Below are 25,875 nucleotides of genomic sequence, written 5' to 3'. Positions count from 1 at the left end.
CCCAAAATTATAAAGTATTCGTTTTTAATTTTGTGTCTAAATAATGTTGTGAAATTCTTCTGTGAAGCAAGAAACCCAAACATTAACATGAAACTGAATTGATAATCAGCAAAAGCGGTGAACAAGAAGTATGGATGTAGTTCTCTTAATGAAATCGAAAATTTAAAAAGATAGACAAATGAACAGATTTTTGGTTATTCCGAAAATGAATCCTTAAGGATGAGTAATTTTAAGGCGCTTTCACAAAGGAAAATTACTCGTGGACCCCACCGGCAGACCCCGGAACAAGATTCGCCCACGCGTGACTCGTATGCATTTGGGTTGCCAAGTTGGTGAATAGCCACGTAAAGGACCTCATAAAACTGTTGGCAACGATTTGAAATAATTTTGCCTGCTTGTGCATACAAAATTTTATAAATCTAGATGTATGTGTGGCCGACCCTTCCAAAATAAACTCAGTTATTCTCAAAGATTTTCAAGATAACCCAGACATTACACTGCAAAATTTTGCTTTGATTTTTTTCTCTAGCGAGAACCAGTGTAGTCCATGTCATCATAACCATGTCTTATCAAAGTAAAAAAACAAAAAAGAAAATGCAAGCCCTTGAATTGCAGAATATATGTTAGAGTTCCCCTAAGACCCTGAGTGCAGGATGAGTGGCAGAAGATGGCTGGATGGATGGATGGATGGATGGATGGATGGATGGATGGATGGATGGATGGACGGATGGATGGATGTTAGATTTAAAAGGCTTCAACTGCATTTTTTGAAAACTATTTTGCAGCAAAGGATGAAGTATGATACGATCCGTCGAAAAATATGGTAACTGTTGAAGTAATTGCTGGAGTTAATCCCAAATGATGATAAAAAAGTTATTTCATTGTTAAAGGAAACGTGAAAGGAAAATTGGAAAACCTTTAAATTATCAATATATAATATCACAAACTATCCAACAAAATCAGCTGTTAATGACAAAATTGTCAGTTTGTACTTGCTACTCTTGCTTAGTGTTATTAAATGTAGCCTGTGATAATGTAGCATCTAAAATAATGACGCATGTTATAGACACAACTATACAGAGTAGTTATCCATTTCACGCAAAAAGTAAATAATTGTTGTCTGTATCAAGAGCTGTATATGTGTTGGTAGTCAATATTCATGACATGAAATGTCCCTCTGCAGAGAAGTTGCATCGCTAGTGGGGGTTTAGAGATGATTTATTTGGCAACTACGGGCTGCCATATTTGATTGTGAGACAGGCCGCGGCGCGACCGGGGCCTCACTCACCTAGAAAAAAAAGCTCTTGCACCCGGTAACGGGCGGGGAGAAACACATTGCCACTGGACCCCGTGTACCGGTCCGATAGTACAGGCTGGACCGAGAAGGACACTTTTTGGCATAAGACTGCGCAAAAGACATAGAAAACAAGTCGTGCATGTGGAGAGCGGTTTGTTGGCAACCAGCGAGCAAAGTAGCTAATCATCGTTAGCTGAAGTGGGTTAGCAGGCTAGCCAGCTTTTGTAATCCGCCGGCTAGACACATACTCGCCCAGCGCAAACTAGGCCGAAACCGGGATTCTGAAGTGAAGTCGCAAAGAAAGCCAAAGGACAAAGAAGGCACCGGCGCCGGCAGGTGGGTCCGTTTGTCATGTAAGGCTTACACGTTTGAAATTTTGCTTAGTAACTGATGTGATGGCGTTGCTATGTAGGTAGCATGCTTTGGCCATTTACGTGCGGGAAAGTGGATGCGATGGCGACTAGCGAGAAACGAAACTATGCTAAACGATGGGAGCCGGGGCCCTCACTCGGCGAGCATCGCACCGCACATTACACCCATCGAAGAGCGCTCTCCTCGCTACGTGGAACTGATAAGCAGCTTCTTCCCTCGCTGTGCGCATTGGAACTGTCAATTGCAGCCGGTGTAGCATGAGTTGTGTGCGAGAAGGGCCTGCGCTGTCTGCCGGTATAAAGCACTCAGCCCACCAGTAGTTAGAACATGGCCTTCAGACTTCTTATCCGATCTGATTGACAGGACATTTAGATGTCCTCTTATTTAATAGTTTTTCTCATGTGCCGAAGTAACGTTTTTTCTTGGCGAGGTTTCGCTCCCACGTACTCAAACGTGCCTTGAAAAGTGGTGCGAAAAGGTGAGGCTGGCTTTGCAGTCACGTCGTGCAGAACTAGCATATGTGCCCTCAGAAGTGCACATTTTTGTGGTGAGTGCACATTGAGAAATTTTGGCTGGGTTGGAGTGGGAAGAATCCAAATGATTCATGATCTTGTCAGCATACGTGTAAAAGATGAATAGTCTCGATATGTGTGCGCGCACAATTTTTAAGAAGCTACTCCACACACCTTGATTGGAGTAGAGCTATCGATCAGCCGGCCAGTGACTAAGGGCGTGATGAAGCCACAGTCAGGGCTGGAAGTGGAAAGACATCTGCCAATGCTGATTCACTGACTTAAAATGGTGATGAAAGAAAGGATGCTGGGGTTTAAATCGTATGCAGTATACTATTTCATATGTTAAATGTCTTGAGAACCATTTACAAGGAGGACCACCTCAGTGGTATTGATGCAGTTGGACACCTAGTTGTGTGTCTCTCATTGTGTATGCTAAATTGTATTGATGGGATAAATAAGAAGAGGAAATTTCCAATTTGAAATGGGCTTTTTACTGATTTGTACTAAATGATCACTTGATATGTTCATAATGTGTAGAAATTTCCAATACAGGAAAACATGATTAGTCTCATCAATTTGGATTCATTTTGTATGCTTATGTGTTGATAGAATAAGTATTCTAGTGAAAAACAAAGTATTTTGACTGCATTAAAATGTAGTGTATGTAATGTACCAACAAGGTCCAACACAGGGAAAAAAAACCTTGTGCGTGATTCAAAGCTTCCACTAGTATGACTTGTCGTCTTTTGTGGTCTCTCACTTGCATTGTCCTGTCTGCTCCATATCGTGCTGTGAATAAAGTAGGAATACTGCACATTTTATTACCTTTTTAATGTAGATCACTAAGTAGCTCAACATAATGTTACATCTCCAAAATCACTCTGTTACATAGTGTGTCCCACTTTTGAATAAAAAAATATATTTGCAACATTCTTCATATTGGGGCATATTGTTTGTTCAAAATTCTTGCCAAAGTTATCTACTGTATACTGGTGAAAAATGACTGAACTACTGTTCATCGATCAACTGCTAGATTTTTCTTTTTTTATTTCAAAACTAATTGTGGGTCAATCAAGAATTTTTAGAATCAGAAATACTTAATTGATCCTGGAGGATATTGATATCTCAGGTGCTCCATACAGAAATAAATAAAATAAATACATGGGAAAATATTAGCGGGAATAAATTAAGTGGAGTCAAGGTTTGAGATAAATAAGTTACATACAAGTTTAAAGGAAAAGCTGAGGAACTCCTGCACTCTTGCATTTTGGGCTCAATATTGAATTTACTTACTTTACTGCAATCCATTTGTCAGATTCACCCAGCATATTGTCATTTTTATAAATCTACCTTGTTGTCAGGGTACATTGCATTTATTTATATTTTCATTTGTAGTTTTAAACTTTAACTGTTTTTTGTTATGTATAATTTGTTATTTTTCAAATACCGCTCATTGGCATGCTGCACTTTAGTTTTCTCCGTTTTGCTTGATTTTGTACATGTTAATGTGGAGTTGGGGCTGATCAGACATCATAGATGGGGAGTGAGGCAGGACTTGTTTATAGAAAAAAAAATGGAATGTTGCAGAATTTGTCACATGTTTTGAGGCTGATTTATGTCCATTGAGAAATGGACATTGTTACAGTGTATTTCATATATATCGATACATTTCAAGTCAACATTTTCCCTTGCTGTACTGCGTCGTGCATTCATAAACTTGTTAAATCCACCAAATTTTCTGACCACGGTCATGAAGAGACCAGACAGTATCTATTCGTTGATATTTGTAGTATTTCTCCTGGGCATTTTGCTGATTCATCAATAGTTTAAGTGCTATTAGGTCTTTACTTATTCCTCTTCAATCCTCTTAAATCTAATGAATAACAATTTTGGGAATCTATGTCCAGAAAACAATACTAGAAAAATTGAACCATTGGCTTATGTATATGTTTTAAAACCTGAAATTGGGAGTTGCTGATGATCCTGTAATAAATGTCAAGCATTTCAAGGGGTTTTTCGATCCCCACCCAGTCTCTCCTGTGAAAGGGGCATTTCCTTCTTTGCTAAAAATAAGGGTAAGGCCAAAGGATGGAAGAGGGGATTGGTTAAGGAGGCTAAATTTGGTTAGAATAAAAAAGGTAGAATTGGATTTAAATTAAATGAGTTTCTTAAACTAATTTTTAAATTATTCTTAGAACTGTTCTAGTTATCCACTTTTTAATGATTTAACATTTCATTTCCCTTTACTAGGTTCTCTTGCAAGCACCCAAAAAAATGTCTCCTCAAACAATGTTGCATCATTGTGCTTCTGACGTGCCTCGTGTATTTTAGGCCTTGCAAATGATTCAATACATATTTGTAAACCAGACAAGAAAAGGGTCCAGTTGGAGCCCAGACTGCTGCAGCATCCGATCTATGAGTAAGCTGCTGCAGGCGACTACTTTTGACAGGGAACATAAAATCCACTGCAGGCAAGATGCTAATCCAGTTCAGCTAATACAAGTAGAATATTCTAAAGCTGATTTTTCTGCTTTAAAATTGTTGTAAGTTCATTGTGAATCACATGTAATTTTTCTTCTTTGTCATTTTTTAAAATGATTTATTTATTGAGTTTGTGTTGAGTTTGTGAAAATGACACATGGTTTTGTGAAAATGACACATGGTTACCAGCTTTCAAAATTATAATGCCAGAAGTTGTCATAAATATATTTATCCCATGTTCTATATCACATTTTTTTTTATTCAAATATGAGTTATGTTTGTTAGATGGGGGCTGGAATCATTACTTTAGGAGGAACACCGGAGTATAACAATTTTCTTAATACAGTTTTGAGTTTCTATTTTGCTTGGTGTTTTGGACAGGAGAGATGGAGTCAGTCTTGTCAGAATGTAAGAGATGAGTGACTTCAAATGTTTGGCAAAAACTACATCGAGTGGATCTTCTGTTGCAAATGCAATCATAGGCACAGTTGCAGATGGAGTCATCAAGGCTGTCAGCCAGCGTGCTCACACACACACTCCCTTCTACCACTACTTTGTTAATAATAAATGACCTTTGAGTGACTTAGGAAACACTGCAGTTCAAAACATGTTGTCTTGGTGTCCTTGTTCCTGGTCTTTTTTGATTCTCTTGACTGAACCCTTGTTTATTTATCTTCAATGCAACACAGTTTTCTCTTGAAAGATCCATTCTCACAATAGGAATGTCAAGAAATTCAAAATGTTCTTGACATTCTTTGTGCGTGTGTGCGTGCGTGCTTGCGTGTGTGTGCGTGTGTATTCTTGTCTTGCATATTCCTCTCTCCGACTGTACTGCAGAGTTATTGCCTACTGTTAGATAAAGCAAGGGGAAAAAAGTGCAACTTTTGGGGTATTAAATCAGATGGTAAAACTAAAGACGGACCTTCAGGTAAACCCCTTATACCGCCCAAACAGTCTATGTTAAACTTAACCTGTCAGTTTAATACAACTACACAGACATATTCATGCTAGCATGACTAATAATCATGAGTTTCCCACCCTGAGCAGAAAAGAAAAGTTATTTAAGAATACTTGCCATGTAAATTAGTTGAACAATTATTCATAGTGCATGTATAGAAATACACATACACACAGAGATGCCCCACATACAGATCTTAAAGCACTCGCTTCTTCTCTTTTCGACTTTTCCCTTCAGGGGTCGCCACAGCTAATCAACCTTCTCCATCTAACCCTATTCTCTGTATCCTCCTCTCTCACACTAGCTACCTTCATATCCTCTCTCACCACATCCAACACTCACATCAGTTTGAATATTATAATTATTTATATACTTTATCCTTTTTAAATCATGGTGTTTCAAACAATTCTATGTTATATGAGTTGAACATAAATACTTATGTTGACTCAAAATGGTGGCAAAATGAAATAGTCACAGCCTTACAACCTGCAAACTGAAATCTTTTCAAGAAACGACTTGAAAGCTCATCATTGAAATAAGTCCTAGAGTCTTTTTAATAAGTTGTGCTCTATGAAAGAATGCAGAAATACAATAATTGGAATCCTCCCATATCAGTCCTAAATTGAAAGTCCTTTTATTCCAAGGGATTTTATTTTGTACCCTCTTCTTTAAGGAAGCTGGTTCTGGGGGCGAGACCAAAGGACCAGACTCAATGAGTTTCCAGCGAAATGTCCGAGAAGTCAGGGCAGACCACCAAGGCAAAGGATGGCAAAACAAAGTATGCAACCCTTAGCCTCTTCAACACCTATAAGGGCAAATCTCTGGAAACCCAGAAAACTGCAGGTAAGACCACACTGACTTACAAATGTTTATCACCACATTACTCGGGGGCTTTTGTAATTTCTCTTTTAAATGCACTGCATAAAATCGTGTAGATGCTAATGATTCTTTGGGTGAATTTGCATTTGATAGATGATCACTGAAACTGTCAATTTAAGGTCCATGCAAATGAAGGCACTGGTCCGGTAGCCACCGAGAATTAATTTATCTCTCCTTTTCTAAATCTAAATGTATTATTTGTGGCAGTGGCTGCCAGACATGGGCTCCAGAGTTTGGGCAAAGTTGCTGTCAGTCGGCGCATGCCCCCTCCAGCCAACCTTCCCAGCCTAAAAGCAGAGAACAAGGGAAACGATCCCAACGTCAACATTGTCCCCAAAGACGGTAGTGGCTGGGCCTCCCGAACAGACGGGGGGGACGAGAGGTAAATTGATTCACATTTATTAACTGAATGAAAAAGGTATCAACAATTATGTTTGTCAGTGTTCCATACATAAATGTATATGTAAAGCACATTCGAAGGACTTGAAATGTCCTTGGCAGGATGGGAAATTATGTATTTTTTCTGTATTGAAGGCAACAGGAGACACCGCCCCCCCAGAACAAACCAGCAGTGAGCCACTCACAAGAGCTTTCAGTTGGTGGCAGCCGCTCCTGGGCCAACAGCAAGCAGACACAGCTAGACGGTAGAAATACTCTTTCTAATTGTTATACTTACCACTTAGAGCAAAGGTGGGCAATTTATTTTTACAAGGGGCCATATGAGAAACCTGAATGGTGTTAGAAGGCCAAACCAATGATAACTTACACTTAATTCTGCTGAATATTAACTTAACTATGACCCATTGTAAATGACCATGCATTACATATTTGTATTAGCTGCTACTGATTATCAGAATAATTAGCATATTCTGTAAAAATAAAAATTCTTTCAGTTCTTTGCTGAGAGAAATCCTTACTGGGTCTTGAGCAAGTGCATCGAAACCTGGCTGAATACCTATATAGTGGATATGCGAGGGACAGCTGAGAGGTGGTCATCAGTAATTGAAGATATGAGTCTAGAGTTGTTGAACTTCATAACTGAGAATGCCTGTTCACATACATGAATGTGATTTTAGAGTTTGAAGTTATTCCACGTAACAAGATGAGTCGCTGGACAGTGTTGAACATTTCAGCAGCCCCCCCAGAGCCAGAGAAAAATATTCCAAGCTGACCGCTCTGTCCAACAGGTGAAACTATGGATTTCCTGCGATCTCCTTAACCCTCCGCATCACAGTGCGTCGCAAGAGAGCCATGCTCTCAAATGCGTGCTTTTTCTCTGGGCATATTAGTGCTGTAGAGTCCAACAAACAACCCCTAAACTCTGTCCAAAAATGGCTTACTTTTCTGGAGATTTTGTGGGATATGGCATTACTTGTCTTGACAGTTGCAAAGCTTTGTAAAAATCCATGTTGATTTTGCATCAAAGCATCTGACTACCTTGCACACTCTTCATCAGACAAGTTTTTGTGTCCTCCCTCATGTTTGGTTACATAGAAACAATTCAAATTGTAATCCTTATACTCTGACCGATGTACCACAAACAAAGCCCACCGCTTTACCTTTGATTTGCAAATAAATATTTTGTGGCCCATGTTTTGTTGAAAATGCTGTCTTTGGCATCAAGTTTTCTTTTTTCTTTTTTTTTGGCATGAGCAGACATATCGAGGGTTGATTGGCTAGCATCCCTCCTCTCAATTCACACACGTCATAGATGTGTCGTACATGCATCCAAGCATAACTAACAGCACTCTTTTCTAAAGTAACCCACTTGTAAACATGAATGGAATAAATGTTTTTTTTTTTTTTATTAATTTTCTGATAGACCTCACGCAGGCCGGACAGGGACACATAGTGGGCCAGATTTGACGCGCGGGCTATAAAATGCCCAGGTGTGACTTAGTGTTTCGTTCTAAGTTTTTAATCCCCTCATATATCGTTTATGGTTCCAGATTAACAAATGAAACGTCCACATACTAGTCATTTAGACGACGTTCTCAGTCTGCTTGTAAATCATTACATTTTCTTTTTACATAAGTTGGTTGGTTTGGAAATTTTCTTGCAAGCCACATAAGTGATTGTATTGCTAATTGGTAATACATGTTTTTATATTGCAAAGGAGCTCCACGTGTGAGCAGCCATTTTCATCAGGAGTTCCCTAGCTTGCAGGCAGCTGGTGAAACCGAGAAAGATGGTCAAGAAGAGGAGCCTTATGGACCAGGCCCCAGCCTCAGACCTCAAAGTATAACCTTGATATATTATTCACTGGCCTCACTGGTCTGTGATCATAGGAAATTTGACAAGAGATCATATGAAACAATGATTGCTTCCTTTTGTCTTCTTAGATGTTGGCAGTTGGCGGGAAGGGGGGGGGAGGAATTTGAACACTGCACCAAGCCTCTCTGAGATGGAGAACAGGGCTTCGGAAGAAGGGGGCACTGGACCTGGTACCTCTTCCCCACCGGAGGATGCAGAAGAATCTGGCCGAAACAATAGCACTGACAGCCAGAAGGAGAAGAAAGACGATAGGGAGAGGTTTCCCACCCCTGGCCCCCCACAGCCTAAACTTAATGGGGGGCAGCAGCCTCCAGCTGGGGTTCCCACACATTTTGATCCTGCATTCAGGAGCATGATGCCACCCTATGTGAGTTTGAAACTTACTACAAGAGGATTCCTTTCATTTAAATGCAGCTCAAATTGTATCTTTTGTTCACATCTCATGATGTACTGTGGTTATAGATGTTCCATGCCTATCCTCAGATGTCCTTTGCTTCAGGACAAGGAAACTTCAGATACCCTTCACCACAAGATGGAGCAAAGTGAGTTAACACCCATTTTGCTTTTAATTTTTCCAGAGCAAAGTTAGATATCAGCATCTTTAGTAGGTTAGCCCTGATGTCATAGCTCTAGTTGTTGAACCGCAACATCTGTAGTGGGATATAAATATTGCACCCCCATCCCCATTGCAATGATGAAACTTTGGTAGCAATACAACCATGTTCACCATTTGTATCAAAAATAAAAACTATCCAACTGAACAGTGGTATCTTCTTATCATTTTAATTGCATACAGTCCCTCTTTTTACATATTTATCTACATAAAGTATAAATCACTGCTGAAAAACATTTTTTCATTTCTGTCTGATGGCTTAAAAGGGGCCCTCGCTCAGCACGATCCCAGCAGCCTCCCCCCCAGGCCTGGCTCCAGGACCCAGATAGACCTTCGATTATTAGTGCAACTGAATTGAAAGAGCTGGACAATTTGGACACTGATGCTGATGAAGGCTGGGCAGGTCAGAAAGTATAAATTATCTCATAAACTTCTGAATACAATATAACATATTAGGTGCATTAGATATTGTTGTATATTCCATCAATCCTTTATTTTTACATTTTAGGAGCTCAAATGGAAGTGGACTACACTGAGAAACTAAACTTCAGTGATGATGAGGAGAACCAAGCAGCTAAAGACAAAGGAGAAAACTGGTATTTTGATAAGTTAACTTACTGTGTCAAGTCACTGTTAAGTTTTTGTTAAAGAGTGAAATGACTGGTGAACATTTTTTTTAAGATATATGCTGTTGAAGTATTGTACCTCCTATGTGAGTGGCATGCATTGAGGTGGTAGTTTTTGATCAATAAAGAATACTACCACATACACTGAATTCAATCCAAGCCGCTCAAACCTTATTGCATTCCCATGTTTTTCAGCCTCTGGCTAAAAGTTTGTGGTTGCCCCTAAACACTGGCAAATGAGTGTGTGTGTGTGTGTGCGCAGGTGTCCTGAATGTGGAATTTTGACATTTCCTCTGAGTATTTTAACATTTAATTACATTCCCAGACATTCGATGCTCATCTTTTTACGTTCTATATTTAATTGTGAATCCCTTCATATGAGGATTTAGCAGGAACATGTTAACAAAATTGACCTCATTTTCAGGGAATGGATGGGTAAAGTGGATCGTTTAAGATCAAGGCCTTCAGATACTCAGGAAGGCTGGAAGGATGGGTCAGAGGATCGTGCAGGCAATAAAACTTCGTGGGCTGACAGTGTAGATCGCAGAGCTCCATCACCTGGTATGAGTCAGTATAGTAAACCACCTGCTACACAAGACTACCAGGTAAAGTTGGTTTTCATTGCATCTAATCTAAGTACACTTATCATGTAATAATCAAGGTTATAACCATGTCTCCGAAAAAAAAAAAAAAAAATTCCAGGGGAGTGGTCATTCGGTTGGTGGTGGTGTTTCACGTGGGAACAAACCACTGGCTACAACAACAACTGGTGCCGATGATGACGCTGATGCCTGGAGACAGAAGCGCAAAAAAACATCAGAGGTTTCTGAAGCTGTAGAAAGAGCGAGGAGGAGAAGGGAGGAAGAGGAACGGCGTATGGAAGAACAGAGGCTTGCCGCTTGTGCTGAAAAACTTAAACGTCTCAATGAAAAACACCGCCAGGCCACAGAAGCCAAATCTGCACCTGCTCCAACCACCAATGATGATGGGGGAGTGGCACATGAAGAAACTTCTCCAGCGTCTGCTTCTGTATCCAGTCCCTTACCTTCAGTCCCAGTTTCACAGTCACAACCCTCAGTAATTCAAGATTCTCTTCCTGAGAAGTTGGACCAAGATAGGGACAGGAATGAACAAGAGCAGGAGAAAGTAGAATCAAGTGTAGAAGACGAGGTTCAGTTGACTCAGCAGCCGGGTTCGCCAGTCCAGAACCCCATGGCTGTGGCTTCAGAGACTCAGAATGAAGGTACCAGCACCGTGGCTGAGGTCAGTTCCCTGGTGGAAGAGAATCAGGTGGATCAGACAACAGTGCCTATTCGAGACTATTTCAACATAGAAGAAAACAAAGGTAAGAAATTTAGGCTTTACAAAATTTAATTTAATTTTAAATTGAGTTTTGGTTTAGATAATATGCACGGTGGATCATTTACTAATATGGTCTCACCAATTCCCCCCCAAATTTGAGTACTCCCTTTTTATCATTGTGGAACAATACTTGAATTGCCCAGGATATAGTTTTTAAATGGGAATATGAATATTTCTACTCTGCACCGAAGGTATGATCTTACTACTCCTTTTCTTTTTTCTCCTTCAGTGGAGGAACCCCACATCTCACCGCCTCATATAGACACTCCCACTGGTGAGGAAATCCCAGTGGCACCATCACAGCTGGAGGGAGAGGCAGCTGCTGCTTCTCAGCGTCCCTCAGTTACTTCAGTCACCTCAGGCTATTCCAAACAATTTCAAAAATCTCTGCCACCTCGTTTTCTCAGACAACAGGTAAGTGTTTCCCTGCGCACCTTCTTTAGGAGCTTATTGTTCAAATGCTCCTGCTTCTGTAAGAATTTACTTCCCTTGGTAATGGATTTCTAAATCAAGTATTTAATTTCTTTAATGGGCACAACTGAGCAGCAGTATCAACTCTTTGAGTGTCGATTTACTTTAGCTGCATTCATCCCAAGTATAAATGACTGCTCTAAATGTATATGTCACTGTCCTCTCTTCAATGGTAAGTTTTAAATTTCTTATATGTAAGTATGTGAAAAGTAAGTGATTTTGATATTACAGTTGCTGTTGCATGGATCAATTTAGTATTTCTGATATAGAATTTTGGGGGGTCTCATAGGAGCAGTTGAAGCAGCAACAATGGCAACAGCAACAAAACCAGAGTGGGGGCTCCGTCTCTCCATCAAGTAGTGGTGGAGTCCCATCTACTCAGTCGCAGCAGCAGCACCGATCAATGTATCAGCCCATCGGACCCCACCACCAACACTTAGCCTCTATGGGGTTTGATCCACGCTGGCTCATGATGCAGTCTTACATGGACCCCCGCATGATGTCAGGACGTCCTCCGATGGATATGCCAGCTAACATTCACCCTGGTAGGGAAATTACTGTGGAATGACTATTTCCTTTCATTATCCAAACTGCTTACCTTTGACTGGCTTGTGGGCGTCACTGACTGTTTATGATCAGAAATTTCAGTGATGTGGATTGCTGTGATAGCTGTCACAGAAGAAAAACTGCTGACAGTCCTTTTTATTTTTTTGTTGTTTTTTAGGGAGGATGCCTCCTAAACAGATTGCACGCAGAGAGCCAGGTGACAACTCAAGTTCAAGCTCTGACTCCTTTGACCATTTGACACGTCCAATACGTGACCATGGCCTTCCCTCGGACTCAAGGATAGTATGGGGATCAGACCCATACCCACAATCAGAACCCTTGCCATCTGTTACTCCTCCCAAAGGACGGGATGAAAACAAGGAGCCAAGGTAAAAAAATTGATAAATATAGGGTTGAGGAAACTTTAACCCTTGATTACCGATGATCATTTATTTTCCTCATTGTCCACTCTTTTTTTTTTTTTCTTCCATAGAATGGACTCTGTGCTGGATCTGGACCGAGGCCTTGGGGCTATATACCCCCAAGAACACAGTACATTGGACTCTCGTAATTTTTTCCGGGACCCCGTGGAGCCCCTGTCAGCATTTTCACAGGGCCCAGAGGGGGTATCTCCACCTTTAGACAGGGTTCCCAAAGGCTCTGGCTTTGATCCTGAGGAACCAGGCCTGCCAAGTGGAGAAGAAGTTGAAGCTCTTGGTCAAGCCATGCTGCAGAGGAGTGTCTCTCTAGGCTCTAGTCACTCCTTAAAACCAGACGAGCCCAGGTTTGATGGATTACCGTTGGGAAATAAATCACTAGAGCTACAGGACACATCCGAGAGGGCCGATGATAGTCCTCAGAATGACCTTTATCCACAAGCTGTAGTGACTAACAACAGGGCAACACCTCCCTCAGATGGACTACACAAACAGGAGAAGCTCCCTCTGCCAGCACCAAGCAAGCAGAAAGCTGACCTACGATGGGGTGGGAGATCTGTGGCTGGGCGTAGAGAGGGCCCTGGGGGGGAGAGACCTGTCCGCAGGTCTGGACCAATTAAGAAACCTGTCCTCAGGGACATGAAAGAAGAAAGAGAGCAAAGAGAAGAGAGAGAAAAACGTCATGAAAGGGGAGAGAGGGCCAAAAAGGACCCGACCTCTAAAGCACTGTCTGTCACTGCTGCTGTGTCTGAGGGCCCCAGACCTCCAGTTGAGGTGAAAAGAGAAGCCACTGAGGTTGAGGAAACACAGACTAGCCTTCAGAGACCAACCGAGTCCCAGCCTTCCTCTGCAGCTCCCACTTCTTTTTCACAAGAGGAGAAAACTGACAAACTACCCAGCAATGACAAACATCCAGAACCCAAATTGCCCCCTAGAAAGGAGTCAAGTCTTCCTCTCCGAAACTACCGACGAGAAGAGAGGGAGAGGGATCGTGAGAGGGATCGTGAGAGGGATAAGGAAATAGATAAAGACAGAGAGAGAGAGTGGCCTGTTGACTCAAGTTTCAAAGGACGTGGTCGAGGAGAGTATTACTCTAGAGGAAGAAGCTACCGGGGGACATACAGTGGGCGAGGTAGGGGTAGTCGTGGTCGAAGCCGGGCAGAATATCCTTACAGAGAACCTCGATCGCGCTCGGATTTGCCGTCTTCTGGTGGGACAACTGCTTTCCGCAACAGGGAAGAAAGTGAGACACGTAGCGAAAGCTCCGATTTTGAGGTAATACCAAAACGCAGAAGGCGCCGTGGCTCAGACACAGATTCTGAAAGTGAGGGTGGGAGGGAGTCTGCAAGTGACACGGGACCTTCTGATCGTGAGGCAAGCATTAAACCCAGCCGTCCTCTTGGACGTGACCTGCCAGGGGAGGCCCGTTCTGGCCCTCATAAACCAGGCTTTGGACTTCCTCACATGGGAGAAAAAATTGGATTTAGAGGCGAAGATGAAAACCGGCCCAAGCCAGGATTTCTGCCTAAAGGTGAGCCCTCTCGGCGGGGGAGGGGAGGATTATATAGTAGGCGAGGTGGAACGAGGGAACGTGGAGTCCCTCGTTCGGCCCCATTGAGGCGACCGATGGCAAGAGATTCTTCCTCTCAGTGGCCCTCAAAACCCATGGAGACCTTTAGACCCGAGGACATGGAAAACTCCTTGAGATATGACAATCCTACTGCTGACCGACGGGCCCCTAGGGCTGAGGGCAAGAAATTTGGGGATGGAGCTACTCAAAGTAGCAGAGAGAGGCCTCGTCGAACCAGACCAGCACGGCCCCCCAGGCAAGATAAGCCTCCCCGCTTCCGGCGGCTAAAGGAACGAGAGGCAGTAGTTTTAGCTAGTGGAGACACAGACCCGAGTCCTCCTATCCCTCTGCCCCCAGTGCCTCTTACTGCCCCCAGCTCTGCACCTGCCCAAGCATCCCTTTCACCAACCTTGTCAAGAGCACCTGGAACCCCTGTAACTATACCTGCAGAAGTGGCAGCCATTGTGCCTGCACCAAACCTGCCCTCCTCTGCAGAAGTGCCATTGTCTGAGACTAGCAGCCCGACGATTACTGCAGTTGGTACAAAGTCCCCAGACTTGTCCAACCAGAACTCTTCTGATCAGGCCAATGAGGAATGGGAGACTGCCTCTGAGAGCAGTGACTTCAATGAAAGGAGAGAACGTGAAGAGCGAAAAGGAGCGTTGGAGGCTGCCAGTGAAGCAGCCACAGCTTCTGCCCCTACAGCTGCCCCCTCCCAGGGCTCTTTAACACCGAATATCACCCCTCCTGATGGAGTTGTTACTCCAAAACGAGATGGAGCCTCTGCAACCAAGAGGAGTTTCTCAAGCCAGAGGCCCATTGAAAGACCAAATCGAAGAGGAAACAGTGGAGCCAAACCAGGACGCAGCTACACAGGGGGCAAAGGAGAGAGGAGGGGTGGGGCCAAAACCACCCGAAAAGGGTAAGTTTCCAACTCGACTATTTAATACACAAAATATGGACAGAGAACACACTATATTACAAATGTAAACAACCTGTGAACAACAGTTTAATCAATACTCGTACATTTCAAGAAATGAAAAGCATCACGTTGGTGCATAGACATTCTGTGTCCTTAGTATTGTCATTTCATGTGGTTCCATTTTGTCTCTCTTGTTCTGGTGAATTTATATGCTTAAATCACTTTATAAAAATCCAAGTGTATGGGTTGTAGCTCAATACACCTGGAATCAGATTGACTGTAGAGTATATTTAGACTATTCAGTACCTTGACTTTGTATTGTGACAGAGAACTGGCAAAAAACCTTTACTAGTGAGCGTCTCCAAATAATGTTGGTGGGTAACCTCACAAGATTAGGTTATGAGATATGTAATGTAATAAATAAAATGCATCAGTGCAAAATATTTCAATTTGGGCTGAGGAATGTTGTTTTCGCATCTTTATGCTGAGACACAGCTCAGCAAACTCTTTGCTTAAAACTTATGATTTATATTATTATTTATATATACTTATAACATTTTTTATTAATCAGCGCATCTTCAATTAGCAGGTGGTTCAGTCTTCATTTTCCTTTCTCTTCACTGTCTAGCCCTGTATCTCAACAAAATTCTGAGGCAACCGCATCAGCCGCTGGAGGAGCAGTCCAGAGGTCTGCAAAAGAACAGGCCCTGCGTCGCAAAGATGAGGCAAAATATGCTGCAAAGAAGCCCAAAGAAAATGCTCTTTCCCAGTTTGATCTTAACAATTATGCTAGTGCGTAAACTTTTACTGTATTACCGGTAATACCACTGTGTTTCACATTCCAGCTTCTCATTTAAGAAATATCCATCCATTTGTCTCAAAATTGTAGGTGTTGTAATCATTGATGACCATCCTGAGGTCACAACCACAGATGACCCACAGTCTAGCACCAATGATGATGGTTTCACAGAAGTAGTCTCCCGGAAACAACAAAAACGTCTGCAGGATGAGGAGAAACGGAAAAAGGAAGAGCAAACTACTCAGGTAGGAAGTAGGATAGCTTGTGGCAAATGGGAGTGAATATTTTTTGCGATAGAAAAATGAACTATAGTTGTTTAAATTTTCCAATGACTACAGAACTGGAGTAAAAAAGGCTCAAGCGAGAAAAACCGAGGAAGTGGAGGAAAGCTGCCGCCAAGATTTGCAAAGAAGCAGTCATCGCATCCACAGCCGCAGCAGCCCCAACAGCCGCAGCCACAACAGCCGCCGCCACAACAGCCGCAACAGCCGCAACAGCCGCAGCCGCAACAGCCACAACCGCAACAGCCGCAGCCACAGCCACAACAGCCACAGCCGCAACAACCACAGCCACATCAACCGCAGACACAACAGCAACACCAAGCATCACAGTCACAGAATCCTGTGGCTTCTGCCACCCAGGCCCAACAGCAGCCCCCTATTTCCGCTCCTCAACACACCCCAACACAGCCTACTGCCTCCCCTCAGACTCTTGAAGGAACAGTCGCTCCTTTGCCTGCCATCCCCCCAACCTCTGTGGATTTTACCTCGAAGAGCCTGACCCCCACACCTGCACAGACACACAACACTCTAGGTACAGAATTGTGGGAGAAAAAGGTTGCGGGCTCAACTGTTCTTCCTGATGTCAAGAAACGTAAGTTTTGCCGTCAGTTCTTGTTTCTTGAACTTGTTTTTACTTGTGAAGTGGATATCTTGACATCAAATGGTCGCTGAGCTCTTCATGATTTGTTGTCAAAATATTCCAGTTGGACCAATCAGCCCTCTCCAGCCACCTTCTGTAAGTGCTTGGAACAAACCTTTAACCTCTTTTACTGGCGCTGTTGCCTCTGAGGTATGTGATTAATTTTCCTCTCAACTTTTTACAACTACTTTGAATCAGTTCTCTTGTGATAAATCAGCAACTGTTTTGAATGCTTGTATAGGGTGTGAAAACCGGAACAGAAGGAAATGTGGAATTGGCAATTGACAGTATTCAGTTTGGTGCTCCATCGTCTGCTGGCAGCACTGACAGTGATGGGGTTCCAGCACTGCTAGAAACAGCCACTGACAATAAGCTTCCTGCTCCCAAAGAACAACGACAGAAACAACCTCGTGCTGGTCCAATCAAAACACAGAAGGTAACTGAATTGTGGCCAGAATACAGCATTTAATATAACTCTTACAACTCCTGCCAAGATGGCAGGAATTCAGTGCCAGAGTCAATATACAATCAAACAAAAGATGAACCAAGGATCAATATACATTCGGTCTTGCTATAAAAACAAACAGGACAAACGGCTGTAAAAGGAGAAGTTTCCTCTGAATTTGTCACCAAAACTTCAACTGAATTTTCAAAAGCTCTAATCTGTATCTTCTCGTTTGTCTGCAAGCATTTTCAGAGAACAGAAGAATGCAGAGAACTTAAACTCTGTGAGCCTGGTTCAGTGAAAGCCTAAGGGACAGCTATTACACCCAGCCATATTTGCAAAATGGTCACAAAGGCAAAGTAATGTCACATGTAGATCCTCCTTTAATGAGGTCATGGAGGTAGTCACAATGCTTTATTGATATCACTGTTTTAAAAGGGAAAATTGTTCAAGGTACAGATGCTCATGGTGTATCGAAGTCACACCACTTCTTGAGAAGGCTGTGGGTAGAAACGCAAAGCCTCTAAATGGTAATCCCAGCATTATGGCACTGTTGAGTGATCTGTGTTTAAAATGACTGAGATTGAGTGTGTGTGCTGTAATTGTGAATGATTTTTACGCTTTTTTTTACGCATTGTGTCACATTACGCCGTGACACAATGAAACATGGACATTTTCTAAAACAGTTACCCATGGCCAAGCAAAAAAAAAGCACCTTCTTCAACAATCAATTTCAATTTCTAATGAAGCTTTTAATGTTAGTAATAACCTTTACAGTGAAACTCATCAAATGTGACATCTGCACAGTTACAAAGTTAAAGCCTATACTGCATTCCAAAAGAACATCCTTTTCCACATTCATATTTTAATATGCTTTTACTGACAAAATGTGAATCTGCTCTGTAGCTCCCTGATATGGAACCAGTGGAGACCAAGGAGTACAAGCCAGGTCCCATTGGTAAGGAGCGTTCTCTAAAGAACCGCAAGGCCAAAGATGCCCGTGGAGGTGAGAGTGAGGGCATGGAGGGAGGGGTGCCAGGTGGAAGTGTCAGTAGGCCGACAGAGTCCAGTCCTCCCTCCAGTGATGCCACAGTACCAGAGCTGGGAGGAGACATAGAAGGCATGATCACTGTCCCATCAGCGGAGTATACCAGTAATTCTAAGGTAAATCTCAATATCATTTTAATATTTAATGTCCTTTAATGGGGACATTAAATAAGGCTGTACCCAATGTTTTTGTCACTGTCTGATATTCCTGTGAAATGAGAGAAATGCATGAAAGATGTATAAAAAAATACAAGTCTTCGGACTATAAGTTGCACTTTTTCATAATTTGGCCTCGTCCTGCGACGTATACTCAGGTTGGAGGAGAGAGAGCGCTGAGATGGAGAAGATTAAGTGAAGCCTCTGTGGTGTAATTGTTCCAATTGTTCTAATAAAGATAAGGTTTAACCATGAACTCGTCATCATTGAGCACATCCGCTCAGACATTACACCGCAACTGCCTTTCAAGGTGAAATGTCTGTTCTTGGTCTCTTGATTTTATCAGATAATTTTCCCCCCAAAATGTGACTTATAGTCCAGTGTGACTTGTATATATTTTTTTCTTCATCATCATGTATTTTTTGACTGGTGCAACTTATACTCCTGAGTGACTTATAGTTACCTTCTCTATTAAAAACCTGCAAGTAACCAGGAATAAAAGTTCACCAATCAGAGACCTTTGCAGGATAAGGGTCTTGACTTCTCTATGTGTATGGTGAATTTTTTTCCTCCCTACCTTCTCAGGAGTCTGTAACAGACTATACAACCCCCTCGTCCTCTCTTGCTGACAGTGTTCCTAATGGAGGTAACAAAATAGAGGAGAGTTTGGTGGCCAATGTAAGTACCCACACATATGGACATTTGTTTTTTTTATTTTCTACTTATTTTCTTCTAATGTACACATGATGTAAAGGCTTATTTTTGAATTATTTTAGGTTGCACTCCCCCACTCTTTGCCCCTTCCACGACGAGAGACCTTGCAACAGAGCTCCAGTCTCAGCACAGTTTCCCCAGCTACTGTTGACCTAACTCTAAAGGTACCACACAAACTGATGTATCTCTTTGTTGCTCTAAAAGAAATTGACGTTTTCTAGAACTCCAGTCAGCCATTTGTTACGTACCTGTTTCTGCCACAGATGGAATCTGCTCGTAAAGCTTGGGAAAACTCCCCAAGTTTAGAGAAGAATTCTCCAGTCACCACCTCCTCCTCCCCCATCACGTCCTGTGCATCGTCATACTCCTCATTCTCTTCAGCTTCCATGCCGCAGATCCCTGTAGCTTCTGTTACCCCCAGCACCTCATTGTCAGGTAAAATGACATGGATTTTATCTCTGTGTGCCCATCACAACAACATGTGTGCATTTACCAACCATCATGCATGTCTACCTCTGTTACAGGTTCTGGTACTTATACAACATCATCCCTTGGAACCAAAACCACCACAGCCCCTGACCCTCCAAACATCTGTAAGGTGAAGCCCCAGCAGCTGCAGGGGGGAACCCTGTCCTCCTCTAGCAGCAACAGCAGTAGCAGCAGTTTCTCACAGATGAGCTGTGTGCCTCCCATACTGCAGCAGCAGACCCCACAGGTGTACGTCTCCCAGTCTGCAGCAGGTAAGAAAACATGGTGCCCAAATTATCTTTTAGGTCAGGTTAGATTTGAAATATTTTTTTCATCAATAATAATAATTTCATCCTGATTGTGTAATTGACTGAGGCTTTGTGGTCTGTTCTGTAGGTAACTAGAGATCCTTCAATGTCACTACTTGTCTCAACAAGTAGTGATCTAGTCAACTTTATATTTTGTGACTTTGTGTTAGTTGAATGTTTTTGACCTCCAGAGTTCCTTTTTGTACTTTGACTGCAGTCACATGGGGCTTGGCTTGACACCAGTGATTTCTTCAAAGCCAGCTATTAATATTTTTGATTTGTGACAGTTTTCCCTTGACTGTCAAGCCATATAATCTAGACAACCAGAGTTAACGTCTTTATTTCTATTCATCCTTTTTATTTTAAATGCAGTTTTCCATTTGCTCTGTTATTTACCAGTTATCACCAATTTGGTTTTTAGGTTCTGCAGCTCAGATTCCAGCCTTCTACATGGACACCAGTCATCTCTTCAGCACCGCCCACCCTCGCTTGGCTCCTCCCTCTTTGGCACAGCAGCAAGGCTTCCAGCCAGGCCTTTCACAAGTAGGTTTTCTATTTTTCTTTCATTGTTGTCAGAAGTTTCAAAGTTGACATAGTAAAGGTACAAACATCCCTGAATTTTGTACTTCAATAGCCAACAGCAGTGCAGCAGATTCCCATCCCCATCTATGCTCCACTGCAAGGCCAGCCTCAGCACCAACATACACATCAAGCTCAGCTAGGACTTGGCACTGGCCCTCCAGTCTCCCAGCCACAGGACCTGTTCAGCTCCTCGCTGCAGCCTTATAGGTAACACAAAACACCACACTACATTGAACAATGCTGCAGGCCATAAACACAAGAATTCAGCAGCGTTGCTGAGGTAAGTGACTTAACATTATGTCGCAATTGGTGTTGCTGTTTTCTTCCTCAGGTCTCAGCAGGCATTCATGCAGAGCAGCCTGTCTCAACCCTCCATGATGCTTTCAGGACCATCTCTGCATAGTTTTCCTGGCGTACAGGCACCTGACCTGGGGAAGCCTCAGTCCAACCTGGCATATCAGCAGCCCTCCTCCACGCAGCATATCCCCATTCTTTTTGAGCCTCAGCTTAACCAGCCGTCTGGGATGGGAGGCTCCCAGCTCATTGACACACACTTGCTACAGGTAATTCAGTACACATACAATATTTTGACAACTCGGGGTGCCTTCTTTCGTACATCTGTGTTGACATTGTTTTTTGACACTGACATAATCTGACACCTTTGTCCGTTGAGGCTCGACAGGGGATGAATCAGCATTCAAACATGTACTCGGGACAGGTTCAACAACACGGCCAGAGTAGTTACTATAGCAACACCCAGTCGCCCAGTTCTGCAATGCAACAGGTAAAAACTTGCATGGTACCACAAACACTGAATCTTTACATTTGAAAGGCAACAAAATTTAAACTGACTGTGGTGCACACACTGTGAATGGCTTGAACAAAAATTCAGCAAACCACCAGATGCCTATGAGCACATAATCATAAAATAATTTTTGTTTCAGGTGACAGTTCCTCTGCCAACTTCTCAGCTCTCCCTGGCAAACTTTGGCTCTGGTGGAGGGCAGCCCCTCCTCGCAATGCCTCCCACTCCTCCACAGGCGCAACCACCTAATATCAGCCGACAGCCGCCTGTCTCCTCCCAGCCATTCCGAGGGATCATGGGCCCCAACCACAACATGATGCAACCCCCCACCAGCAAGGTATTGTGTGACAGATCTATTGATCGGTATCGATTTTCTGAAGGGTGCTCTCTAATTTGTCAACATGTTGCAGATGGACATGGATCTGAAACTGTTTGGCAGTGGGATGGATGTGAAGCCCGGAACTCCTCCTGTCAGTGCAAGGAGCACCACCCCAACCTCTAGTCCCTACAGGTACTGTCACATGCACATATCGGTTTAACCTGGACTGTTAACAATTATCCAAAACAGATTGCAAAAACAACCCAGGAGTTTTTTTAAAGCAAAGAAGTAGAATATTCTGTAATGGCCCAGTCAAATTGAGCATGCATTTCACTTGCTCAAGACAAAACTTAAGGCAGAAAGACCCACAAACAAGCAACAACTGAAGACAGCTATAGTAAAGGCCTGGCAAAGCATGTCAAAGGAGGAAACCCAGCGTTTGGTGTTGTGAATGGGTTCCAGACAACCGGCAGTCATTGCCTGCAAAGGATTCTCAACAAAATATTGAAAAGTAACATTTTACTTAGGGGTATGTTTATTTGTCCAATTACTTTTGAGCTCCTGAAATGAGGAGAGTTTTTATAAAAATAGCAACAATTCCTACATGTTTAATCATAATCACATATTTTTGTCCAACCCCTTGAATGGTTTCATCTTAAATCCAATGTGGTGACATGCAGAGCTCAAATCACGAAGATTGTGTCACTGTCCCAACTATCTCTTGACCTAACTGTACCTGTCTGTCATTTTCTTTACCTGATCTTGACTGCAAATGCATTTGCGAAACATTCATAATGCTGTACTTCTACTACATATGGTTAATTTCGCTAACATTTTGTTCTTTAATGGAACGTTTGCATCTTCGAAAACAGTTTTTTTTATGGTCGCGTATGTTTTCGTATTCCCTGCGTTGTTCTAACACTGGGGCTGCAGGGCCAGCTCCACTTCTCCAAGTAGCCAGTCCAGTAAGATGAACAGCATGTTGTACCAGAAGCAGTTTCAGCCCAGCTCCGCCAGCATGAGAATGACACAGCACTTCACCGGCCAGTTCAACCCTCAGGTCAGATATTCAAATAGTCAAAAAAAGTCAAATTATTGATCATATATATGTACAGTAAATGTTAACTTCACTCTTTCTTTTTGTAACCGAAGACAAATTTTCCTATTCAGATTCTTTCGCAGCCAAACATTGTGTCTCCTTTGGTGCGCCCACCTCATGCCAGCTCCTTTGCTGGGGGAGTCCAGCGTTCTGCCATGGGCCCTCCAATGGCACCGAATGTGGGTGGTGGTCTCATGCCTCATCCAAGACCCCAGCACCCACAGCATGGACAGCACCCTCCTCGAGGACCCTCAGGTCCCTCCCTTCCACCCAGGAGCACCCAAGCAGCTCTGAAGGCTGAACAGGACCTGAAGGTTAGTTCCTGTATTTGTTTTGAACAGTAAGCCAGTAAAAGTAATCATTCAGTGATGGCTCATTACTGGATTGAATTCAAATTCCATCCTTCTCCAGGCAAAGCAGCGTGCTGAGGTGCTCCAGTCCACCCATAAGTTTTTCTCAGAACAGCAGCAGCAACAGCAACAGCAGCAACTCAAGGCACCACACGTCAGTAAAGCATCTCGGCTTGACCAGGGAGGCAAAACCTCCCTGGATACCACAGCAACAAACCACCAAGCAGGGGTCGACCGCCCAGATTCTGAAAAACCCCCAGTCTCTACAGCCAAACCCATACGGACTGGCCCCATAAAACCACAGGCCATCAAACCAGAGGAGAGCAAGTAACGAGTCACAACCCCTGTTGAGAGGAACAGATGGAAGAGAGGAATAAAGAGAATCCAGCAACTCAATCACCACCTCATACCAGCAGTGGATGACAGGGTAGGGGGAGGTGGATATCATGGATGTAGTTCCATATACTGGGGGTTTCTGATGAGGCACCGTCCTGCTTGTGTATGGGCCCCTTCCCCTGTGTTGTCCCGCTGAAGTTGTGGGATGTTTGCTCGGATTCCACCATATTTAGATGCCGTTTAAATGGCTGCACAAGTTCAATAGAAATCTACTGTGAAAGTAGACAGGAGGAGAGCTGGAGAGGTGAATTTGAAATGAGATTTGCTGCTGAGTTTGCCATTTTTTTTATATAGCTCTTGATTTCAGCTCCTTTTTACATGTTTTTGCTAAATAGGATCATGCATATTATAGGATAAACCTGTTTTGTTAACAAAAGAAAGAAATCAGGTTTGGTTTGTAGTCAAAACAATCTTGTCAAGGACACGTCACTTCGAAACACGTGTTTCGTCGCCCAATCTCCCATCAGAACTGTTCCAGAGTTCTATTTCAGAGAGTTGTGTGTTTGAGTTTTGCACCTCTTTACCACACACACACACACACACACACACATGCACGCACGCACGCATGCACACACACACACACAAAACGGTTTCATCAACATTTATAGAATGGAGAAACGATAGCAGAAATTGTTTTCTTGCTTTGTTTTACCAGAATTGAAATGTGAAAATTGCAGCAGTTGATTGAATTTGATTTATTGATTAGTCTGCCTGTGGGCCTTGGGTCCTGCCTTCTCTTATCTCTTTGTGTGTGTGTGTGTGTGTGTGTGTGTGTGTGTGTGTGTGTGTGTGTGTGTGTGTGTGTGTGTGTGTGTGTGTGTGTGTGTGTGTGTGTGTGTGTGTGTGTGTGTGTGTGTGTGTGTGTGTGTGTGTGTGTGTGTGTGTGTGTGTGTGTGTGTGTGTGTGTGTGTCTGTGTGTCTGTGTGTCTGTGTGTTCGTTCAGCGTTCGTAACAAGTGAGAAGCTTGCAGCTGGACACTCCTGTATATTTAGCCAAAGGATAAAGCAGTGCAGAGGTGACACAGCCTTTTCGTTTTGATTGAAGACACTGAATTATCTGTAATTGATCACTCAAACGGTTTTAGTATAGTGGCTAATGTCACATACCCTATTATGAATTAAATGTACATCCTTGCTGCCCCCCCACACACACAAACACACACACTCACTGACTCACTCACTCTCTCACACACACACACAGATACATTTCACTGTAAAGCACCAAGACCTGCTGCTATTGACTGACTTCTGTGCCCTTAGCTAGAGTATAGCAGGCTAGGGCTAATTGGAGAAATAGAAATGGTGAGGAGCTGATTGAAATGGTAGAAAGCGTGTTTGTTGACCCTCAACAAGGAAACCGGAACAATACAGAGAATGCAAACAAGATAAAAAAATAAGCCTCAATTCTGAAGCATTTCGGCAGAAGGACACTTGTTTTTGTTGTCTATTACCGATGAGAGCAATCAATGCTGCTTTCTGTCTCTGCCTCACCTCCGCTGGCTGTCCCACCCACAAATACTCATCTTAGGGTTGGGGAGTCAGGGGTCCTTCAGAAATGTACAGTAGTATGCCCCCTGAGGTGAAGAGGGTGTCCTCCTCACTGAAGCCCCAGAGTCCTTGCTTTGAAGGATGGTGGATGAGGGAGGGAGGGAGGGTATTTTTTTTTTCTTGTACAGGGGGTTTCATCGCTGTATTAAACTATGTACGGTCTTATTTACATTCTCTTGGTTTGGTTACAGAATCTAATAAAAATAATATACTGTACAGGTGCAGTGGTTCCTATGTTCTTTGGAACTGTTTTCCCTCCTTACTTTATACTGTTATTGATGCTTGAGTGGTATCTGACCACCAGGAGGCATAACATCACATTTTATCACAGATAGTGCTGATGCTTGGTTGAGGTGGTTGTAATTTCTATTGCGAACCACACATTGCTCTGGTATCTTAGTAGGCAGCACCATTTTGGATGGCTTCTTTTGCAAGTAGGTTTCCAAGTCATTTTGCACGGTTATAAACTGTTGATTTTGATAATGTTCACACTTCTGCTTCGAATAGGCTTTGTTTTGATCCTGTATAGCCCCGTTAGTTCCTTTCAAAAATAAGATTTAAATTTACATTTACAATTATTATGAAAAATTACTTAG

At 42.8% G+C, this 25,875-nt stretch overlaps 1 protein-coding gene across 3 annotated transcripts; it reads left to right on the top strand.

Annotated features, from left to right (window-relative positions):
* The first annotated feature begins 1,296 nt into the window (after positions 1-1,296).
* On the top strand, positions 1,297-25,495 carry prrc2c (proline-rich coiled-coil 2C). Of its 3 annotated transcripts, none has more exons than XM_086161318.1 (34): positions 1,297-1,633; positions 6,301-6,466; positions 6,710-6,884; positions 7,037-7,146; positions 8,619-8,741; positions 8,845-9,143; positions 9,239-9,318; positions 9,656-9,792; positions 9,898-9,985; positions 10,440-10,620; positions 10,718-11,360; positions 11,607-11,791; positions 12,138-12,393; positions 12,573-12,783; positions 12,888-15,323; positions 15,952-16,115; positions 16,213-16,367; positions 16,461-16,995; positions 17,108-17,193; positions 17,285-17,479; positions 18,395-18,652; positions 19,277-19,369; positions 19,468-19,569; positions 19,669-19,840; positions 19,930-20,145; positions 20,603-20,724; positions 20,816-20,970; positions 21,095-21,326; positions 21,437-21,547; positions 21,708-21,905; positions 21,979-22,079; positions 22,821-22,947; positions 23,058-23,300; positions 23,398-25,495. In XM_086161318.1, exons 2-34 carry the CDS (start codon positions 6,352-6,354, stop codon positions 23,665-23,667), a joined length of 8,574 nt encoding a protein of 2,857 aa, XP_086017444.1. In that variant the 5' UTR covers positions 1,297-1,633; positions 6,301-6,351; the 3' UTR covers positions 23,668-25,495. The 3 variants fall into 3 exon arrangements, with proteins under 3 accessions (XP_086017444.1, XP_086017445.1, XP_086017443.1); XM_086161319.1 differs by having other exon boundaries at positions 6,297-6,466; positions 9,260-9,318; XM_086161317.1 differs by having other exon boundaries at positions 6,297-6,466.
* The last annotated feature ends 380 nt before the right edge of the window (positions 25,496-25,875 follow it).

Source organism: Fistularia commersonii, chromosome 16 (assembly GCF_037954325.1).
Source record: "Fistularia commersonii isolate RoL2024-O1a breed Wild chromosome 16, RoL_Fcom_v1.0, whole genome shotgun sequence".
NCBI classification, from domain to species: Eukaryota; Metazoa; Chordata; class Actinopteri; order Syngnathiformes; family Fistulariidae; genus Fistularia; species Fistularia commersonii.
Note: the sequence above shows the minus strand (reverse complement) of the source record. Positions and strands in the feature narration are given on the sequence as shown.

Bases quoted from the DNA above. Each gene is read 5' to 3' on its own strand.
- prrc2c (XM_086161318.1), top strand. From the start codon at position 6,352: ATGTCCGAGAAGTCAGGGCAGACCACCAAGGCAAAGGATGGCAAAACA. The intron at 9,144-9,238 runs GTGAGTTTGAAA...CTGTGGTTATAG, and splicing joins GGAGCATGATGCCACCCTAT to ATGTTCCATGCCTATCCTCA. The intron at 17,480-18,394 runs GTAACTGAATTG...TCTGCTCTGTAG, and splicing joins GTCCAATCAAAACACAGAAG to CTCCCTGATATGGAACCAGT.